Source organism: Myxine glutinosa, chromosome 2 (assembly GCF_964187855.1).
Source record: "Myxine glutinosa chromosome 2, kmMyxGlut1.1, whole genome shotgun sequence".
NCBI classification, from domain to species: Eukaryota; Metazoa; Chordata; class Myxini; order Myxiniformes; family Myxinidae; genus Myxine; species Myxine glutinosa.
Genome location: NC_136262.1, coordinates 74543941 through 74564499, shown reverse-complemented (window position 1 = coordinate 74564499; position 20559 = coordinate 74543941). Strand labels below are relative to the sequence as shown.

Genomic DNA, 20559 nt, shown 5'->3' with positions numbered 1-20559 from the left:
TTATTATTATTGTTTATTCTGCGCCTCCTGCCTCCGGAGTTGTGTAAAGATAAAAAGGGCGTCTCGGTAGTTATTCCATGAAACACCACATTGCAGGACCCGATAAAACCCTTGTTCAGTAGCTTATATCTTATTATGTGTCATAGAAGGGAGGAGTAAGTCGGCCCCGCTCATCCAACCCAGAATGAGGGGTTTGGCTTGAGAGGGCGGAGAGAGAATGCTTGGGGGAGGTTTGCAAAGGGTGAAGGGCGGGGCCTATACAACCCGCCGCGGGGCGTTCCCCAGAGAGACATGAGATGGGCTGAGAAAAGAGACAAGCGGATGAGTCCAGGAGAGTTGCAAAAAGGTCCAAGGCTGAGCTGAGCTGCGTGGTGAGGTGCAAAGGAAAGAGCTGGGTCATCAGAGCAGAGCTGAGTTGTGAGGTCCAAAAGCAGAGGTCATCCAGGGAAGCGCAAAAGCCTGCTATTTGTCACCTTGCTCGCCAGTGGCAGCGTCTACAGCAGCAGCAGCAACAACGCTCGCCAGCCGCTTAGGGGCCTGGACGGCAGTTCGGAGCAGGGCCGCGAAGGAACGGCGGCTGCAGAACATGCGGATCGTGCTGCCGGACCCAGTGGACTTTCCTCTCCTTCCAGTCAATCCACTCTGCAATTCCCCGCGTGAGTCTGTGTCTTCGTTTGTTCTGTCCAGGGTATTAAGTAAGCCTGTTAGATAAGCTAGTAATTTGCACTGTGTCGCCTGCATCTCATGTCCCCTGTAAATAATCGTGACTGTTCTTCTTGCTTGTGTATGTGTACATAATAAACCCCGTTACTCTTCTGTACGTCTTCTTCTTCCTCTTTGCATTCGGTCGCTTTAGAGTTTTCCAGATTGAGTATCTGTGGCGCGATACGGCCAACGTTTGGGTGAATCGGGTGAATCGGGTTTAGTCGGGGAACAACTGTTCGGCCGCGGTTACACCACCGCTCAGTAAAAAAATAACATCTAATCCGCGGACCGTAACAATATATACATATATATATACATATATATATATATATATATATATATATATATATATTGTTGCGGATATGGCATTTGGCCTCAATATCCGCTTGTAAATACTCCCCTATTTCCCCAATACTCCCCAACTATCCCCAATCCCCCATTCCCTAGTCCCATTGCCTGTAAATAACACTCTGTAGAACCGACCTTCCCCTTTTTCCCCCATTAAATGTCGTGCCCAGGTCCACCGCATCTCACGTAGACAACTATAGGACATCTTACTAGTTATTCTTAGTCTATGTCAGTTAAGGACTCGTTTCCATTAATTCTGACTCTTCGTTGCACCAGAATGTGATTATATGGCACCAGTAGTGAGTTTAGGACCTTCCCTTACCTCCTCCCATCTTCTTCCCCAAACAACAACTACAACGACAACTACAACAACAACTACAACTACAACAACAGAGGAGATGGGGGCGGCGCGGCGCGGGGGGAGTGTGCGTCCTCACACCGGCTCGGTTAGCCGCCATGACCATGCGCTCCGACGGGGTTACCACGAAGGGGCTCCCTGTCAGCCCCTCGTCAAGGGCGGAGCCGGTAACCCCCCCGCACGCACCCAATGAGAAGCAACGGGCCGATTCCATCTGGGGCGGAGCTAACGAGCCGAGGGCGTGTCACTCCCCGCCGGATATACGCGGCGACTTACCGGATGTGACGTCAGATGCGCCCCCAGCTTGGAGAAAGAGAAGTCACTACCTCCGAGCGCTGAGAGACCTCCTGCATCTTTTGGGCCGCGCTATCCTGTCCCTGAGCACAAGGTGCACCTTGTGCTGGCCATCGAATACCCGCTTTCCTGGCCATCAATCCCCGTGTGAGTCAGTTTTTGTCCTGTTTATCTGTCGTCTGTCAGGGAATAAGATAAGTGTGTCTAAGTGCCTGTCTTTCTATGCTGTCCCTCTGGTAGTTGTAATCTGACCTTCCGCCCTAATATAACCTCCTCCGGAGGTCTTGAGAACTGAACCCTTGGTGTCGTGTCATTTTAACCCAGCCGTTGTGTCCTTTTCCTCAATTGATTTAGCGTAGCGCGACTCGGCAACGTTCGAGCATAATCGGGTAAACGTGCAGGCGCGGTCATACCAAACCGCTCGGTGAACCAACATCCACCACCGCGTCTGTAACAATTGGTGTCGAGGAGTGGAATTCGGACCCGGGACTAAATTTATTAGGCCCAAATTTTGGAACACCAATTGTACCACTAGGGTAACAATTGGTGTTGGGGAGGTAGAATTCGATTCGGAGCGCGTTTCCCGCGCTCGAAATTATAACGGCGAAATTTGAATTTGTTTTACGAAAATAAAAACCCGAATTTTGAAAGTCGCGCTATGGCGGATCAAGTCGGCTGTGGTCCGGTAGGGGAGAGTGAGGCAGGGTCGGTCCAGGACCAAATTGAGGGACGCGAGGAGAGCAAAGCAGCGAGGGTAGCAGACGCACAAAATAGCGTCGTTGCGGGGGCGCAAAATGGCGCCTCGCTGGTCACCGCGCCCGCGACCGTGGCAGCGCCCCTGGTGGATCCGAACCTTTTTATGTTGCAAATGAGGGCCCTTATGGAACAAATGGGTGAGCAATTGGGAGACCAAATTAGAGGTTTGAAAAGCAGTATGGGACAAATGGGAAACAAAATGGGGGTAATGAGGGACGAAGCGAGGGGTACTGGTGAGGGGTTAGACAACGGGATAAAAGAGGTGAGAAATGGGTTAATGGGGGTAGAAAACAGAATGGCCGCTCAAGAGAATCAAATGGAAGGGATGCAAAAGGGGTTAGAGGGGGTAGAAAACAGAATGGCCGCTCAAGAGAATCAAATGGAAGGGATGCAAAAGGGGTTAGAGGGGGTAGAAAACAGAATGGCCGCTCAAGAGAATCAAATGGAAGGGATGCAAAAGGGGTTAGAGGGGGTAGAAAATAGAATGGCTGCCCAGGAGAATCAGATAGAGGGAGTGAAAAATGGGTTAGAGGGGTTAGAAAACAGGATGGAAGGCAAATTGAGGGACATGAGGGACCAAGCGGAAAGGGAAGTTAACCAAATGGGGCAGCAGATAGAGGGGGTCAGAATGGGGGTAGAAACTAAACTGGATGCTCACAGGGAGGAAATGGAGCAGATGAGGGTGGCATCTGGGCAGGAGATGCAAGTGATGGGAGAGGAGATCAGAAGAGGTGTGAGTGAGGAGGTCGGAGGAGTGCGCGAGGAGGTGAGGCACTGTAAGGAGCGCATGGAGAAGGAGGTGAGAAAGGGGACTGTAAAATTGCAAAGTGGTATAGAGGAGTTGACGCTGGGAGTAGAACAACTGACAGTGGGACAAAAGGAGTTGGGGGAACAGGTAAAGAAGAACACAGCGGTAATAGAGGGGTTAAAATCGACGCAGAAGGAGATGAAAAAGGACGTAGGGGTAACTAAAAAAGAGTGTCAGACGGTACATGAGGACTTGACGAGAAAAATGAACAAAGTGGTAGAGGTGATGGAGGTTAAAGAGCGGGAGGTGCGGGAGCACATAGAAAAAAATAAAGTGGAGTTAGAGGAAGAACTTAAAGGGGCGCACGAGGAGATGAAGGAGGTGAAGCAGAAATTAGAAGAAGTGGAAGAGGGGGTGAGCGAAATTAAAAAGCGACGGAGAGAGGATAAGAAAGAGATAAAAGAGGAGGTTAAAGAATTGGTCCAAAGTCTGTGTTCGGATCGTGATGATGTGCTCATTAACCGGATGAGGGATTCGCAGGTGATGGAGGAGAAGCGAAGAGAAAGAGGACCCGGTGTAAGTGGTGACCAATATGGTCGTGCGTATGATGCGCCAGGGGATTTAAGAAGCTTGGGGGTCGAGATGGACCCGGGTGTTCGTGAGAGGCCGTGGGTGAAGTGTGCGACAGGTCTGGTGTGCGAAAAAGGAGGTGTGCGAGAAAGTCCGACTCTGGGGTGTGTGAGGAAAAAGTGCGTGCCAAGGAGTGGGGGTGCTGGCGAGAGTGAGTCGGTCGTAGCGCGTGTGCGAGGGAGCACATGGAAGCGTGGTGTGGTAAGTGTTACAGAGGGTGTGACGGGAGAGTGTGCGGGAGAGTGTGCGCGAGGAAGGTGTGTAACGGACGGGTGCATGAGTAAGGGTGAGTGCGCTGTCAAGAATGGAGGTGAGAGTAGTGAGAGTGACAAGGAGCGTGAGTTGGTTGTGACAGGTGAGCGAGGATGTACACCTGGGATGGAAGGATGCACACCTGGAATGGTAGAGCGTGAGTGGGAATGCACGCTGGAGTTGGTGGTGAGGCATGTGGTTGGGTGTGCGAATGAGTGCACACCTGTGATTGTCACAGAGGAGGTGACAGAGGAGGGGGCGCGAAGAGGTGTGTTGGTGAGGTGTGCTACCAACGAATGTGTGCCAAAGTGTTCGGTGGTCAGGTGTGTGACCAAGGCTGTGAGTGGAATGGGTGTACCTGGGTGTGTAAGGAAAGGTACGAGGAGCATGGAAACGGCTGGATGTGTGAGCAAGGAACGGGCTGCGGGGTGTAAGCATCCAGGTGAAGCATCGACGGTGACCGGGTTAAAGGTTAGAACGACTTTTAGCCGAAGCGGGCCCTCGGTGCGTGCCGGGCTTCGCGTGCCGCGAGAACCAGCGGGGATCCGAGCCACGGCGGGTTCAAAAGGACCGCCGTGCGCGATCCACGCTGGGCCTCGCTTGGAACGGCCGCGTCCGTGCTCCACTAGGCGGAGCGGGCAGCCCGATAGAAAGGGTCGTCATGGCGACCACTTTTTGTTGAGGCAGTCCGGCAGGTCGAGATCGGGACATTGGATGGCTCCACGCCGAGATGGTGCATGGGATCTCGGCCCGGGTAAGCCCCCGTCCCTGCACCGAGTGCCGGACGCATCCAGCCGCTGGCACAGAACAACCCGCATTCATGGCTTGGCTTTACGAAGCCGGGCTTTGGACAGGAATTGGCGCACCGAGAGGCATTAGTGAGTAGACTGGGTGATGAGGTTAGTGTTTTGGACCCAAAATTAGGAAAAAACAAAATTTGATGATTGGCAAAGGATTGGCAGTAGTGAGTGATTGGCAGATGATGAGTAGGATTGGCAAATTTTTGATTTGTTGAAATTTGATGTGCAAAATTGTTAGTGAGCGATGGGCCCGGTGGGTAAGGGTGGCATCCCTGCCACCCTTCCCATAGTGGGGCAAAGGAGCAATAGCTTATGGGGTTGATGGCAGTGAAAACTAGCCCGGGTGGGTTAGGTTATATTGATAGGGATCTAGCGAAGATGACAGTAGGTGACGTTAAGGTTAGTTAGTGACAGATACCTGTAGTGGGGACGCAGGTAGATTAGTGTGGATGATAATGACGTGGGAGCGCAATAGTTTAAAGGGACGACTGGGAAGCGCAAGTTTCAGAAGGGAGTAGTTAGCTGAGATGATGCCGTGTGTGTGAGGATGGAACAGGTGTGATTACACAGGTGTGCAACTGGACAGGTGTGATTGCACAGGTGTGCAACTGGACAGGTGTGTGGAGCAGTGTGTGAGTAGTGAGTGTGTGGATCAGCGCTAATGCGCTTGGGGAGAGAAGGGTGCAGGCGGCACCAAGAGTGAGAGCACAGGTGTGCAAGTACAGGTGTGTGGAGAGAGTTGGAGTAAGTGGTACGGAGTGGTGTGCATGGTGTGAAGGTGTGAATGGGGGAAGAGTGGACCCCCATCACGGATACCCGGGGCGGGTAGTGTAAGTGTTAGGTAGAGGGTATAGGTAAATTGTGGTTGGATATTGGCATTTGTGGTGCGGTTGCAGAATGGTATTGTGGATGGGTGCATTAGCGTTGTGGAAATGGCTGGGCGTGTAGCCTGTTAGTGTGTGTAGTTGGTTGGGCACTCCACCACTGTGAGGATGTCGGCCAGGTGAGGCCGCAGGTGGGCTCTGGGAGCCGGTAGTTGTGGATGGGGCCCGAGGATCCGGAGGACGGACACCGGGTAGCCCAGTGCCAGAGAGGGCACCGAGTGGGGAGAGCGCCAGAGGGCCTTCCCCAGGTAGTTAGGTTAGGGTAAGGAGCAGGTAAGCTCGGAGGCAACTGCAGTGGTGGAGGTGTGCAGGTGGGTAGACCCACTGGGAGAGGTACACGCCACAGCCCAGAAATTGTGCGAGGGCACCGGGAGATGAATCGGGGGAGTGAGACCCCAAATTGAAAAGCACCACAGTTTGGCCAATGGGAATTGGTTTTTAGAACCCATAGTGTAAGAGGGCCAATGGTTTGGCCGGAGAAAGACCCCGGGTAGTGTAAAGTTGTTAAAGTCATTTAGGAAATAGTTAGGATTGATGAACCTGTCGCACCATACGCAGCCACTTACCTGTGGTGATGATGATGACTCCACACCTGTGTTTTCTTTGTTTTGTTGCAGGAAATGAGATTGCTGTGGATTGGTGAGACGCATCACGACGTGGATGAGACATTGGGGTGATTCCATCTCTCCCTCCCTCGGAGGGACTGATGATGAATTGGTAATGGCAAATTTTGATGTTGAGTTGGAGATGGCAAATTTTGATGAAAGTTGAAAATGGCAAATTTGATTGGTTAGGAGGGAGAGAAGACGAATTTGGTATATGGGAGGAACGGGGAAGACAGTAGGGATGTTTGTTGATTTGTAAAGTAGATGTTTATGGGTAGTGTTGTGTTTTGTGGATACAGTAAGGGGTAAGGGAGGGGCCATGTAGGTTACCTGGTGGGGGGGGGGGGCGTACGGTAGGAACGTACCTGTCTCACCTGGTTCCCATGTGCCCCCAGTGTGCATCATCTTATATTGCGTGCACTTTTGCGCCCTTACCACCTTACTCACTTGTCTGCTTCTTTTGTCTCCCACCTCCGAGGATCTGGCTTTGGGGCAGAGAGAGAGGAGAGAGAGGTGCTGGCTCCGCAGTTGTGGGCCTGCACTTTCGCTGCTTGCTGCTTGGATCGATACACCATATGGACCGCAATGTTTGTGGCCACCCACAATGGACCGCAGTTCTTTTGCGGCCAAGCACCACCCGTGGAAGGACCTATGGGTCAACGTGGCACCTATGCCAAACAGGTGAACCACTCTTAGTTGGCCCCTGACGGCCACAATACAGAAATGGACGCGGTTGGCGCCTTTCTTGATTTTTTTTAAAGAAGTAAGAAGGCCAAGTGCACCACATGAAGGCAAGACCAGCGGCAGAACATCGGCCGGCTGCGACACCACCGGTGATTTATAAACACTTTATTGGTGCACCGGATGGTGCTCACTGTGTGATGGGGTGGTGCTTTTGATGCTTGGAAGGGGTGCTCTGCACATTATTAAAGGCCGTAGGCCACAGAGCACTCGTGGGTTGGTGTATCGATGCTGGCATGCGTGCTCTCTCTATGCATAACATCTGCATGTGTTCCTCAAAGAACAGGTCCTGGATCGTAGTGTAAATATCAGTGTAGTCTTGTAAATAATGCTCCCTACCGGCTGTATGTTTAGTTTGCGAATTCTTTCCGCAATTCGGTTATCCTGTGGGTGTGTTTCTGTGAGGAGAAGGGTGCAACGTCGCAGGGGGACATATTTACTCATTTGTGAATATCTGTAAAACTGTCGCACTCAGGGTAGAGTTAATAGTAGAGGGAACTACATCTGAGTGCCACACTAAAATAGGTAAACATTTATCGGGTCGGGACGCCCCGAGGGTAGAGAAGGGTGCAATGTTGCGGATATGGCATTTGGCCTCAATATCCGCTTGTAAATACTCCCCTATTTCCCCAATACTCCCCAACTATCCCCAATCCCCCATTCCCTAGTCCCATTGCCTGTAAATAACACTCTGTAGAACCGACCTTCCCCTTTTTCCCCCATTAAATGTCGTGCCCAGGTCCACCGCATCTCACGTAGACAACTATAGGACATCTTGCTAGTTATTCTTAGTCTATGTCAGTTAAGGACTCGTTTCCATTAATTCTGACTCTTCGTTGCACCAGAATGTGATTATATGGCACCAGTAGTGAGTTTAGGACCTTCCCTTACCTCCTCCCATCTTCTTCCCCAAACAACAACTACAACGACAACTACAACAACAACTACAACTACAACAACAGAGGAGATGGGGGCGGCGCGGCGCGGGGGGAGTGTGCGTCCTCACACCGGCTCGGTTAGCCGCCATGACCATGCGCTCCGACGGGGTTACCACGAAGGGGCTCCCTGTCAGCCCCTCGTCAAGGGCGGAGCCGGTAACCCCCCCGCACGCACCCAATGAGAAGCAACGGGCCGATTCCATCTGGGGCGGAGCTAACGAGCCGAGGGCGTGTCACTCCCCGCCGGATATACGCGGCGACTTACCGGATGTGACGTCAGATGCGCCCCCAGCTTGGAGAAAGAGAAGTCACTACCTCCGAGCGCTGAGAGACCTCCTGCATCTTTTGGGCCGCGCTATACTGTCCCTGAGCACAAGGTGCACCTTGTGCTGGCCATCGAATACCCGCTTTCCTGGCCATCAATCCCCGTGTGAGTCAGTTTTTGTCCTGTTTATCTGTCGTCTGTCAGGGAATAAGATAAGTGTGTCTAAGTGCCTGTCTTTCTATGCTGTCCCTCTGGTAGTTGTAATCTGACCTTCTGCCCTAATATAACCTCCTCCGGAGGTCTTGAGAACTGAACCCTTGGTGTCGTGTCATTTTAACCCAGCCGTTGTGTCCTTTTCCTCAATTGATTTAGCGTAGCGCGACTCGGCAACGTTCGAGCATAATCGGGTAAACGTGCAGGCGCGGTCATACCAAACCGCTCGGTGAACCAACATCCACCACCGCGTCTGTAACAATATAAATAAACAAACTTGTTTCACATTATTTGATGTTGGTGAATATCAATGTTGGTTTGACTTTAATGAAAATCTAGGCTTTACTGTATAAACAGTTTTTGGTATTTTTAATCATAAAATATAAATTTGAGACACACTTTTCAATGTTTAAATAAAATCTTTAACTTTCACATCGTTAATTTAAGACAAAATTCATTTATACATCACAGTGACTTATCATTATCTGTATTTTATTTGTATTATAAGCACAGTTTCTTTCTTGAAAATAAATGACCCTGAGCACTTGGAAACCTCTCAACTCCAAATTTCTTGTGCTATTCATTGGGGAAAAAAAAATTTTTTGAATTGAATGCCTTGATGGATATGTCTCCACTCGCATTATGTCAACGCACAGTTACGTTTCATCTCAATTAAAGGTCACATAACAATTAAAGATCAGGCGAGAGAGAGAGAGAGAGAGAGAGAGGGGGGAGAGAGAGGGAGAGAGAGAGGAGAGAGAGAGAGAGGGGAGAGAGAGAGAGAGAGAGGGGAGAGAGAGAGAGAGAGAGAGAGAGAGAGAGAGAGAGGGGAGAGAGACAGAAGAGAGGGAGAGGGACACAGAAAGACAGAAAATAGAGATAAGTTGAAGAGAGACAACATCAGATACTTCTAACTCAAGTTATAGTCTGCAAAATGGTTTTCAAAGAGTGCCCGACTTTTAACCGATTGAACCCAAAATTGGATCAGCTCATCTTTGTAATACAGTCCATACTTTGCCAAGTTTGGTTGAAATCCCTTCAGTGGTTCACAAGTTATTGTAGAAACAAAGATTTTCAATTAAAGGGTTTAAGACCATCGACCTTTGACCTTTTGAACCCAAAATGTAAACCGTTCATCTTTGTATTATAATCTATATTTGTGTCAGATTTAGTTGAAATCCCTTTTGTGGTTCACAAGTTATAATGGTAAAAAAAAGATATGTTAATGAACGGACAGACAAATGGACAACCTGAAAATACAATGCCTCCGGCGTTCGGCTCTGGGGGTATAAAAACATGTACAGCAATAAAGAGCAATCAAATATTGCAATACCCTCGCCCAGACTTGGTTTGTGTGGTGTATTTTGTGTGGCAAATAAATGGAATGATGTACTAAATGAAAGGTTGTTGCTTGAAAATGAAAGGTCTAAATCGTCTAGTTGTAAATGTGTAAAGGTCTAAAAAGCTGAAAAGGTCTAAAGGTCTTTGGGGTTTGAAAGGGTCTAAGAGGTTTAAGAGTTCAAAAGGGTGTGGCGCCGTGACAGGGTCTATGGCATCTAAGGGGTCTGCAGTGTCTCAGGGTGATATAAGAGGTCTCAAAGAATGGTAGGTGTCTTAAATGGTCTTAGGGTTATGAAGGGAATTAGGGGTCTCAAAAGATCTTCGGGTTCTAAAGAGTTTTAGGGGTCTTAGGGTCTCTGTGGTCCTTAGTGTCTTTGTGGCATTAATGGGTCTTAGGGTTGTAAAGGGTATGAAGGATCTTAGGGTTCTAAAGAGTCGAATGTAATTAATACACACTAGTAGGGTACTTATCCCGCCCCCCAACACTCCCACCCTCTGTAGGTAGGTCGAGTTTGCCCATCACTTGCTGAAAAGAGTAAAGTCTGTGCTTTACAAGAAGACCGCAGATATTTGCAAGGTGTGCACTTAAAAGGTTTGAGATAGTCTAAAAGTTTTTTTTTTTTTTTTTTTTTTGTTTTTTTTGTATACAATATCGAGGCTCGTGAAAGAGCGAAAGAGCGAAGTTAAAAGGGTATGTTCCAATAGTAGTGTCTAAATGGTCAAAAGGGTTTAATGTCTCAAGCATGTAAAAAGGGTTTAAAAAGGTCCAAGTGGTCTAATGTTCCAAATGGTCAAGGCAAGAGTCCAAGCTGTGTAATCTGTCTGAAGGATGTAAGGGGTCTAAATCATATTAAGGTCGAAGGAGTCTAAGGTACTTCAGTGATGTAAAAATTTAAAGGGTATAAAAGGTATAAATTAATGGTGAAGGGATCTAAAGGTGTCTAAAGTGTATTTAGGGGGTCTTTAAGGGCTTTAGGAGTCTTTTGGGTCCTCTGGGTCTTTTGAGTCCTCAGGATATTTTGGATCCTCTGGGTCTTTTGTGTCTTCTGAGTCTTTTGGGTCCTCAGGATATTTTGGGTCCTCGGGATCTTTTGAGTCCTTGGGGTTCTTGCATCTTTTTGGTCTTTTGGGTCCTCTGCGACTCTTGGGTCCTTGGGGCCATATGGGTCCTCGGGTATTCGGGGTCCTTGAGATTTTTTGGGCCTGTGTGGTCTTTTAGTTCCTCTGTGTTTTTTGTGTCTTTGGGATCATCTTTTCTTTCACTTTTCATTAAGGATCATCAGATTTTAGGGGTCTTCATCGTCTTTGTGGTATTAAGGGGACTTAGGGTTGTAAAAGGTCTTTGGGGTCTTAAGTTTCTAAAGGGTCAAATGTAATTAATACACATACTCACATTCTGTGCGGACAAACAATCAAACAGACAGACAGACAGACAAGCGGGCCCAAATGTAATACCCTCTCCCCTGGAGAGGGTGACAAGAAAGAGCAATCAGAGATTGCAGACCTTCGCCAGGACGTGTTTTTAGTGGTTTTTAAGGCTTTTGTGTTGAAACAAATGTGGTGGCCAAACCACATGAATGATGACATCATCATAAATTTTCTTTCTACCAATTTATGCCTAGATGACACTCAATAAATTTCATCTTGATCGGATGAAGTTTTGTACTTGTCGAATTATGACATAATGGAGGCACCTATGACATCATCATTAACATGGTATTCCCCATTGAGTTATTTACAATGAGCCATGTCTGAATTTTTTTCTATGCAGCGCTTTCGGAGATAGAGAAGTGCAAAGATTTCGATTTTTGGTTTTTTTTTCGAAACGTTTCGTTTCGTTTTTTTCGAAATTTTTTGATTTCGAAAGATTTCGTTTTTTCCCAAGATTGCGCCCGTACCACGTGACATATGACGTCATACTTATCATTAAAAATTGTACAGGTGGAGGTGCACCTATGGTGAAAATTTCCTGTCAATCAGACCAACCGTTGCAGAGAAAATCATATTTATTCTGTGCAGACAAACAAACAGACAGACAGACAGACAGACAGACAGACAAACGGACTCAAATGCAATACCCTCTCCTCTGGCGAGAGTAACTAGAATGGCACTCCGGAGAGCGCATACCTCCACTAGGCTGAACATTTATGTTTTGTCGCCCAATGATAGGCTGGATCTGCATCAGTCTATCGATCTATCTCAGGCATCGACACAGGGTCAATGACTGCTGGTCCCTGTCCTGCCATCTGTCCATAACGACGATCCGTCGCCACAGACTTCGATCTTGAGCCAATGTTTGTTCCTCCACCAGTGACAATATTTGTATCTGTAACAGTACTTTAACCAAAATCTAATCAGCATGTTCTCATCATCTACCCGAAACATCCACCATGTTTTGTCCGAATCGTCCATAACTTTTTGAAATATCATGCTGTATGTCGTTTTTGGCCATATGTCTCAATTATGAAGAATCACTTTTGAATTAAAAAAAAAAATCTCGTATCCGGATCCGAATCCTCAACAAAATCGAATCCGTTCTTGTCCACCAAGTTTCCTCCAAATCCGTCCACAAATTTTTGAAATATCCTGCTCACAGAAGTCAAACAGACAGACAGGCATAGTACTGAGTCTCGTGCTCAAACAGAAAGCATGAACAGTCAAGGAAGCTAAAGGGTTCCTAAGGATGGAGGATTGTCAAAGCAAAACCTTAACACAGAAGAGTTGGGATTTAATAGAGGTACTGGCACACTAAGGCCGACACCACAAGCACAGGGAACACGTGCAAGGAAGAAATATGTAGTCACAAACAATGCTGTGTGTATTATCATCATCAGGCTAACTGCATTCTGGAACAATCTGATACTGTTCATTCAGACTCTATGGGGAAACGAAGTTAAAAGTCCCAATGTTTATATTTTATTTTATCAAGCTGTGACAACCTGTGGTGTAGATGAGAGAGTGCGCACTTCATTTGGAATCTCCCTTTGGTTTCACACTCTGCCACGCGCTCTCCAGGTCATCCCATCAGGCAAGATTGGTGGAAAATTTGATTTTGGGTCGATTGAGGTAGGCGTGGTTTATATAGAGACGGAACGGAACCACACTGCCAAATTGGACACTCTTCCAGTACTTTCACACGGCTTTCTATCCTGGATGTAATATCACACTTCATGTTAAGAAGTCATGGAAATTATGATTCTGGTAAGAGTAGTCATTACAAAGTTTCAGCTGTAAATTTATGGCAGTCCACAATTTCATAATAACGCCATTATATTTATTTGAAAGAATGTTCAGGTTTCGAGTCAAGCTATTATACGGTTTTGAAAATTGACAAACATCGAGAAGAAATTATATCAATAATTATAAGAGAAAATAGCTTATTCGATTATTAATTATTGCCATCAACCGATATTTAAATTTAAAATTCCAGATGAAACATTGATATTTGGACTTTGGAAACATTCCGTGTCGGCCTCGATGTTTCAAGGTTTTGGTTCCATCAGCGTTCCAAGTATGTACATTTATCTATCTTGCTCAATCGCACTAAATTTCGATTAATATTTCACACTCAATTACTAAATAGGATTTAAGTAATTAAAGTAATTAAATTAAAAGTAATTACAGTTAAAAGCACGAAATAAGATTTCGCTCATGATTTGGACTCTGTAGGCCATTCTTGATTGTGCAAATATCTACATGAGGGCGTCAGCCTCTTCTGCCTTCGAGTGTATTGAATAAGGAAGGTGATCGCAGCTGGCCAAGAGTGTCGAGAAGGTTCTATGAACCATTCCGCAATTTTCTTGTCAATTGGATTTCTTTGCCCGTTTGCTTCCGAACTTAGAATGTCACATGAGTGCAATGGACCATATGGCCATTTAATAAACGTTTCTTATTTGGTCTGATACTACGACCATTAAGGAAATGTAGTTTAACGAGAGATGCCAGAGACCGCAGAAAAGAAAGTAAATTTACGAGAAAAAAAAATTAACTTGGGGAGAGTAAATGAGAAATGTTTTTACGAGTAGGTGTCGAAAACTTGCGGAGGATGTTGAATGTCGAAGATGAGAAGGACAATAACTTTGAGACGCAATGGAAAGTTTAGTTTTTTCAAATTTTGGATTTAAAAATGGGGAGCACAGTCACGAGGAAAATACTTACAACACACAAACCAATCAAAAAGAACCACCTTTAGAGGCCATTTTTCCCCACAGAGCAGGGGTTGGCCTTTTTTGGGCACCGTGGTCCCCTTTTTGAAGCAATGTTTTGCGGCCGGATGCCCTTCCTGCCGCCAACACTGTTAGTCACCTCTTGCGACATACAAGGAATTACCAGTGAGATGGTACTCAATTTGCCGACCTCAGAAGGATGACAGGCTGAGTCAGCCCCCCTGGTGTTAATTCAGCGATCGACCGGGATTCGAACCAAGGATCCTAAGATCCCAAGCCGGCACCCTAACCGCTAAGCCAACACCAGGCTGTAAACCAATCAAAAATGTGAAATGAAAATCGGATCACATTTATTTGTGAAGTTATTGAAATTTTGTCATGTAGTGTATTGTATTTTAAAAACTATAGAATGCATTAGAGCTACACCATATCTCAGTAATTTGTGAAAACTGGAACACGCCGTTAAATGGGTGGATGAAGAAAAAACAAACAAAAGAAAACTATTACTCTCATAAAGAAAACAAGAAAGAAGCAAAAAATAAATGTTACATTTGATACATTAAAGACAGTCTATGAAGATGGGAAGTTGTGGTGAGAGACGGGGGTGTTAAGTGCAAAAAAGATGATTGAGGAAAGGAGAATGATGAGGATGATAGAAATATAAATAAACAGTTTGGGACTTTGGATAAAAGGAAAGAAAATGGAAAGGATATGGAATCGTAGGGGGATGGTAATGAAATAGGAGGAAAAGGGAATGTATAAGACATATAAGGGAAGGGAATAGGGTGGGAAGAATGGAGGATTATGGGGCCAAAGATTCCACCATGCATTTGTGCAGAACTTTTGACCTTCTTCATAACATGTACATGCTCTCTTACAAATATTCTTTGAGCTGCATGTTTTATTCATTATTTCAGATGTGAGCTTTATACTAAGTAAAATGCCCTGCTGAACCGTTCATACTGAGTTCTAAAGCGAGATGACAGAAGCATGCACAAAGGTAGATTCAGGTAAGGAAATTTTCATACAAAACCCCCGTGAATCCCGGAGAACACCGGCATTCTCCAGTGATGTAGTCGCAGAGAGCATTGTTCTGGCACTTGCAGATGAGCTGGCAAGCGAGTCCGTAAGTTCCAGGAGGACAGATTTCTTCACAGCGCCAACCCTGGAACCCAGCGGCACACACGCAGGCTCCAGAGATGGGGTTACAGAGTGCTCCGTTACGGCACTGACAGCGGTTACTGCAATGAGGGCCCCAGTGAGTGCTGTCACATCCTGGCCAGGGTAAGGAGGTACGGGCAAGAGTAAGGAGGGATGTCAGGAGCTTGATTTAAAACAGTGTTTATGGGTAAGAAAAATCGCACAACCTCTAACAGCGGAAACATGACAGGGTGCTCAGTGAAAGAATTCTGACTCAATCATCTAGGTCAAGGTGCTTTATACACCCTTTTCCTCTGTGGTTTTTACGTTTACGTCTCTTGTTTCCTCATATCTGAAAGAAGAAAAAGAAAAACAGGAATGGGCTTTTTGGCTGAATATTTTACTAACAAATTTATATTTTGGACACCAGGAAGTTAATTTGTCAGAGCACAGAAAGTCAAGTATTCAAGGAAGTGGTATGACTTTTGGTTATATCGAAAATAATAAAACTGAATGAATGAATAACAAAGAGCACACAAGTAATGACCGTAATACAAAAACGAGCTTCCAGATGAAGGAAACAAAAACAATGATGACAAAACTTTATCCAAGGAGATGAAACTAAACAACAGCCTGTAAGAAACCCGGCGACATCACTTCAGTGGTAACTAAATTGCATTTGCTCCGCAAAGCAGCTTTGGAAGACCATTTGTAACCACTTCCACCACTCCCTCATGGACCGACACATTTATTACGCTCATTTATTCATACAGTGCGAAATTCACCAAAATGACTTATTAATCGTAAGCCAGTACAAACGAAACGATATAAGTCTGCCCTGACCCGTATGTGAAAATCACAGTGACCCGGAATTCAATGAGCGAAGGTATAAATTAATCAGCCGTAGTAAGGTCATGCCCCCTAAAAGAGCAATAACTAGAACGGCACTCAGTAGAGAGCAAACCTCCGCCTGGTTGCCAAAATCACTCAATGGTGAAGAATCACTTAAAAAATTATACTAGGTGGTTCTGGATCCGGATCTTCACCAAAATACAATCGATTCTTCCTCGTCACAGTAGCCGGATCCGAATCCGGATCTTCACCAAAAATCTAATCATTTCGTCCTCGTCACATACGCTACATCTCTGCCAAATTTCGTCAGAATCCGTCTACAACTTTTTGAGATATTTTGTTCACAAACGGACAAACAGACAGACAGACAGGGGTGTTAGCACCATAATCTCCATCCACCTTTTGTGGCGGAGGTAATAAAAAAAAAACTTTCGCATTCATATCCATATCGTCACCAAAATTAAATCAATTCTTCCTTTTTACACACCCGCCCTGTCCACCAAATTTTGTCTGAATCAGTCCATAACATTTTGAGATATCCTGTTCATAGACAAAAAAACCAGACAGACAGACAGGGGTGAAAACAAAACCTCCATCCACCGAATAAATGAACTGACGAATGCAAACCATAAAGTGAATAAGATATCAAAAAATAAATGTGCAGGAGATAAAAAAAATGAAAAAGAAGTGTTTTCAAGTCGTCTTGATCACCGGTTAACGTGGCAAAGGAAAATAAATGGATGTTTCCATGCTAACGATGGAATATCACAACATTCCAACACTTTATTCATTAGGATTCTGGAAAGCTAAGAATGATATAAGCAGAGCAGTAATTATCAGGATAATAGGTTTTAGTGCGATAATTTGAAGAAAGTCCCGGCAGTTCAATTAAACAGATTTGAATCTTTAAAGTGTCAGTTTAGGGTTTATATAATACTTTTTTTTTAAATCTCAATTATCACAAGCCAAGCAAATGAAATATCTATATTGCAGAAAATAATGCATACCGAGTGAAAATTCTATACTCGATGAGCGGTTCATTACTTAGGACTTTTTAAGAAGCACGAATGACCATCTGTTTGCGTTTTTTAAATGTTTGTTCAACCAATTAATTGTTTGCCTCGTGGGAAACTGACTGTAAAGATGAGAGATCCTGGTGGAAGAGACTTAATAGGTGCAACCGGACGGTGCTATGGGGGTAAAATGGGATATCTGCTCGCATCGATCAAAACAAGTATGGTGACACAAACCTGATAGGCCCAAACGAATTTCCAAATCTATCAACATACACAATAGCACAGCTCTTATAATAAACTGCTCTTATGCATATAATGTGAACTTCCTGGCAGTTAGCCTCGGTTTCCCCGGTTTATGGATTTTTTTTTTTTTTTGTTGTATACAACATCGAGGCTCGTGTAAGAGCTAAAATGATGCAATGCGTATGAGCTATGTGGTGCTGGTCGAATCATCTCACGATCAATTACGGACACAAGCAACGGTACCCGCCCAATGGGTGTGGCTTCAATTTGGAGGCCCAAATGAAAAGGCAAAATATCGGAAATTGAAGGGCTTTTTTTATTTTAAACGATTCATTTTTTAACATCCGTTTAATCATATCACACGCAAATCATCAAAATCTAAACTTCCCCATCACCCTTCCCTCCAAAACTTCCCCATCACCCCTCCCCTCCAAAACTTCCCCATCACCCCTCCCCTCCAAATCTACCCCCTTGCCCCTCCCCTCCAAATCTTCCCCATTACCCATCTCTTTCAAATCTTCCCCCTTGCCCCTACCCTCCAAATCTTCCCCATCACCCATCCCTTCCAAATCTCCCCCCTTGCCCCTTCCCTCCTAAACTCCCCCCACACCCCTCCCCTCCGAGACTCTCCATCGCTCCTCCCCTCCGAGACACCCCTCTCACCCCTCCTTCTCAAAGCGTCCTCCCCGCTTCTTCCCCCTTCCAACTTTCACCTTCATCTCCCCCAACCTTCTGCTTCGCTCTTCCCCCTCCTCAAATAACACCTCGCTGTGCCTCACCAAATCACCATCAAACCTTTTGTCCGCCCCATTCTTCCCTTTCTCCAAGCTATTCTGAAATCTCTGACACACTATCAACAGCTCTGCCTACCTCTTCCTCCTCTTCCACATCTTACCCTACACCCCCCCCCCCCCTGTTCTGTATCCGATGCTCCCCCTTCCTCTTCCTTAACGGTATGGACCTCAAACATCCGGGGCCTTCGCTCAAACTTGACTGATCTCTCCATACAGGTTGCTTCTGACAAACCAGACGTGATCTGCTTAACAGAAACTTTCCTCCTTCATGATGTCTCTGATTCCTTGGTATCTCTCCCAGGTTACTCCCTCCTCCAGTATGATAGACCTGAGCCTCGTCCTGGAGGTGGGGTTGCTATCTTTATCAAAAAAACTCTCTTCCTCAGTCGCCCTGCACTGCCCTCTCTCCACCTCACCCCCAGGAATACCTTTGGCTACGGCTTCCCCTTCACTCCCACCTTTTGTTCATATGTATGTTGTACCGTCCACCAAACAGTAATGACTCCATCTACATCTCACAGTCTGATAATATGGACCAACTTCTATCTACCCATCCCAACTCTGTCTTCCTCATATGTGGTGATTTCAATTGTCACCATGCCAGTTGGCTGGGTGTGGGTACCTCTCTCACCAGCCATGGCTCTTCAGCAAAGGACTTCTGCGACTCACTGGGACTGACACAATCTGTCAATTTCCCGACCCGGATCTCAGTCAACGGAGCATCTTCTCTTCTGGACTTGGTTATGACTAACTTCCCTGAAAATGTCTGCTGCTCTTCTTCTGCTCCAATCGGCTCATCTGATCATGTGCTTGTTAAAGTGGACATCTCTCTGACCATTCTCAGGGAGCCTCCTCAGCGTCCACGAGTCTGGCATTTCACTCAGGCCAACTGGCATGGTCTTCAAGCAGCCATCAATCATCTGGACTGGTCTCCCATCTCTACCGCCTCTGACATCAACTCATCCTGGGAATTCTTCCAAAGTAAATTGCTCTCTCTCCTGCACAGATTTATCCCATCTCGTCTTCAGTTGTCATACCCTTCCTCCCGTCCATGGTACACGGAATCTTGTGGTGAGGCTGCTGCTCAGAAACAACTTGCTTTCGTCTCCTGGAAAGCAAATCCAACGGAAGGAAATCTCATTTCCTTTCACAAAGCCCGAAACAAGTGTGTGTCCACCCTCAGGAGAGCCAGGAAACAATATCTCTCCATTCTCAAGACCAAAATCTCTTATCTGTCTCCCTGTTCCAAATCCTGGTGGCGTCTGGTCAAATCTGTTTCTGGTGTTTGTTCCCCCTCCACCCCCTCCCTCACCTCAAACGGCTACACGGCTGACTCCGCACGTGAAAAAGCTGAATGCCTCAACTCTGTGTTTGCCTCTAAATATTGTGTCCCACACCCATCCGTCTCTGTACCCACCGTACCCAGTCATACCCAGCTGCTCCTGGGCTCTGTGTCCTTTCCTCCTGACAAGGTGGAAAAGTTTCTGTCAACCCTCGACTCTGATTCTGCAACTGGACCTGACGGCATCAGCCCACGGGTCCTAAAATCCTGTTCTTCCGCTCTTTCACTCCCTCTCTCTGTTCTCTTCACCCTCTCTTTTGCTCAAGGTCATCTGCCATCTGCTTGGAAATCAGTGAACATCACCGCTTTGCACAAAATAGGTGCAAAAACAGATCCTAGCAACTACAGTCCAATCAGCCTTCTCCCAATTATCAGCAAAGTCATGGAATCCATCATTGCTTCAGATATGAAATCTTTCCTCCTCTCCAATGGCTTGATCTCTGATCATCAATTTGGTTTCAGACCCGGTCACTCTACTCTGGACATGCTGCTTCTGCTTTCTCAACAATGGATGGAGGTCCTCAATGCCAAACAGGAAATTAGAGCTGTCTCCCTTGACATATCACGTGCCTTCGATACGGTCTGGCACCCCGCACTGCTCACCAAACTCTCCTCCTTTGGTATTCATGGAAATCTCCACGCATGGATGGCGGACTTCCTCTCTAGTCGTAGTCAACGTGTGGCCCTGAATGGGTTTCTCTCATTTCCTCTTCCTGTTCAGGCTGGAGTTCCCCAAGGTAGTGTTCTGGGCCCTGTGCTTTTTCTGGTCTTCATCAATGATCTCTCTGACTCTCTTGAAAATCCTCTCTATCTCTTTGCTGATGACTCTACTCTCTGTCGCTCCATTCCTCATCGCTCAGATCGGCAGTCTGCAGCCTCCCCACTCTCTGCAGACCTGGACAAAATCACAGACTGAGCAAACAAGTGGAACATGTCTTCCAATCCTGACAAATCTCACACTCTTACGATGTCTCTCCGAAAAGACCGACTGGACAACCCTCCCATCCACTTTCTGAATAATCCTCTCCAAGAAGTTCTGTCACTCAAGCTTTTGGGTCTCACTATCTGCCATGATCTTTCCTGGGAAAACCACATTTCAAAACTTCCTCACTCTCTTCAATCCCACTC

General features: G+C 46.3%; 1 protein-coding gene across 1 annotated transcript in view; it reads right to left on the bottom strand.

Annotated features, from left to right (window-relative positions):
• MEGF10 (multiple EGF like domains 10) overlaps window positions 1-20559 on the bottom strand; it is a 314701-nt gene that overhangs the window by 204622 nt on the left and 89520 nt on the right. Inside the window, exon 5 of the mRNA XM_068109104.2 lies at window positions 15073-15319. Coding sequence (XP_067965205.2) covers window positions 15073-15319 — 247 coding nt within the window. The remainder of the gene's footprint in view (window positions 1-15072; window positions 15320-20559) is intronic.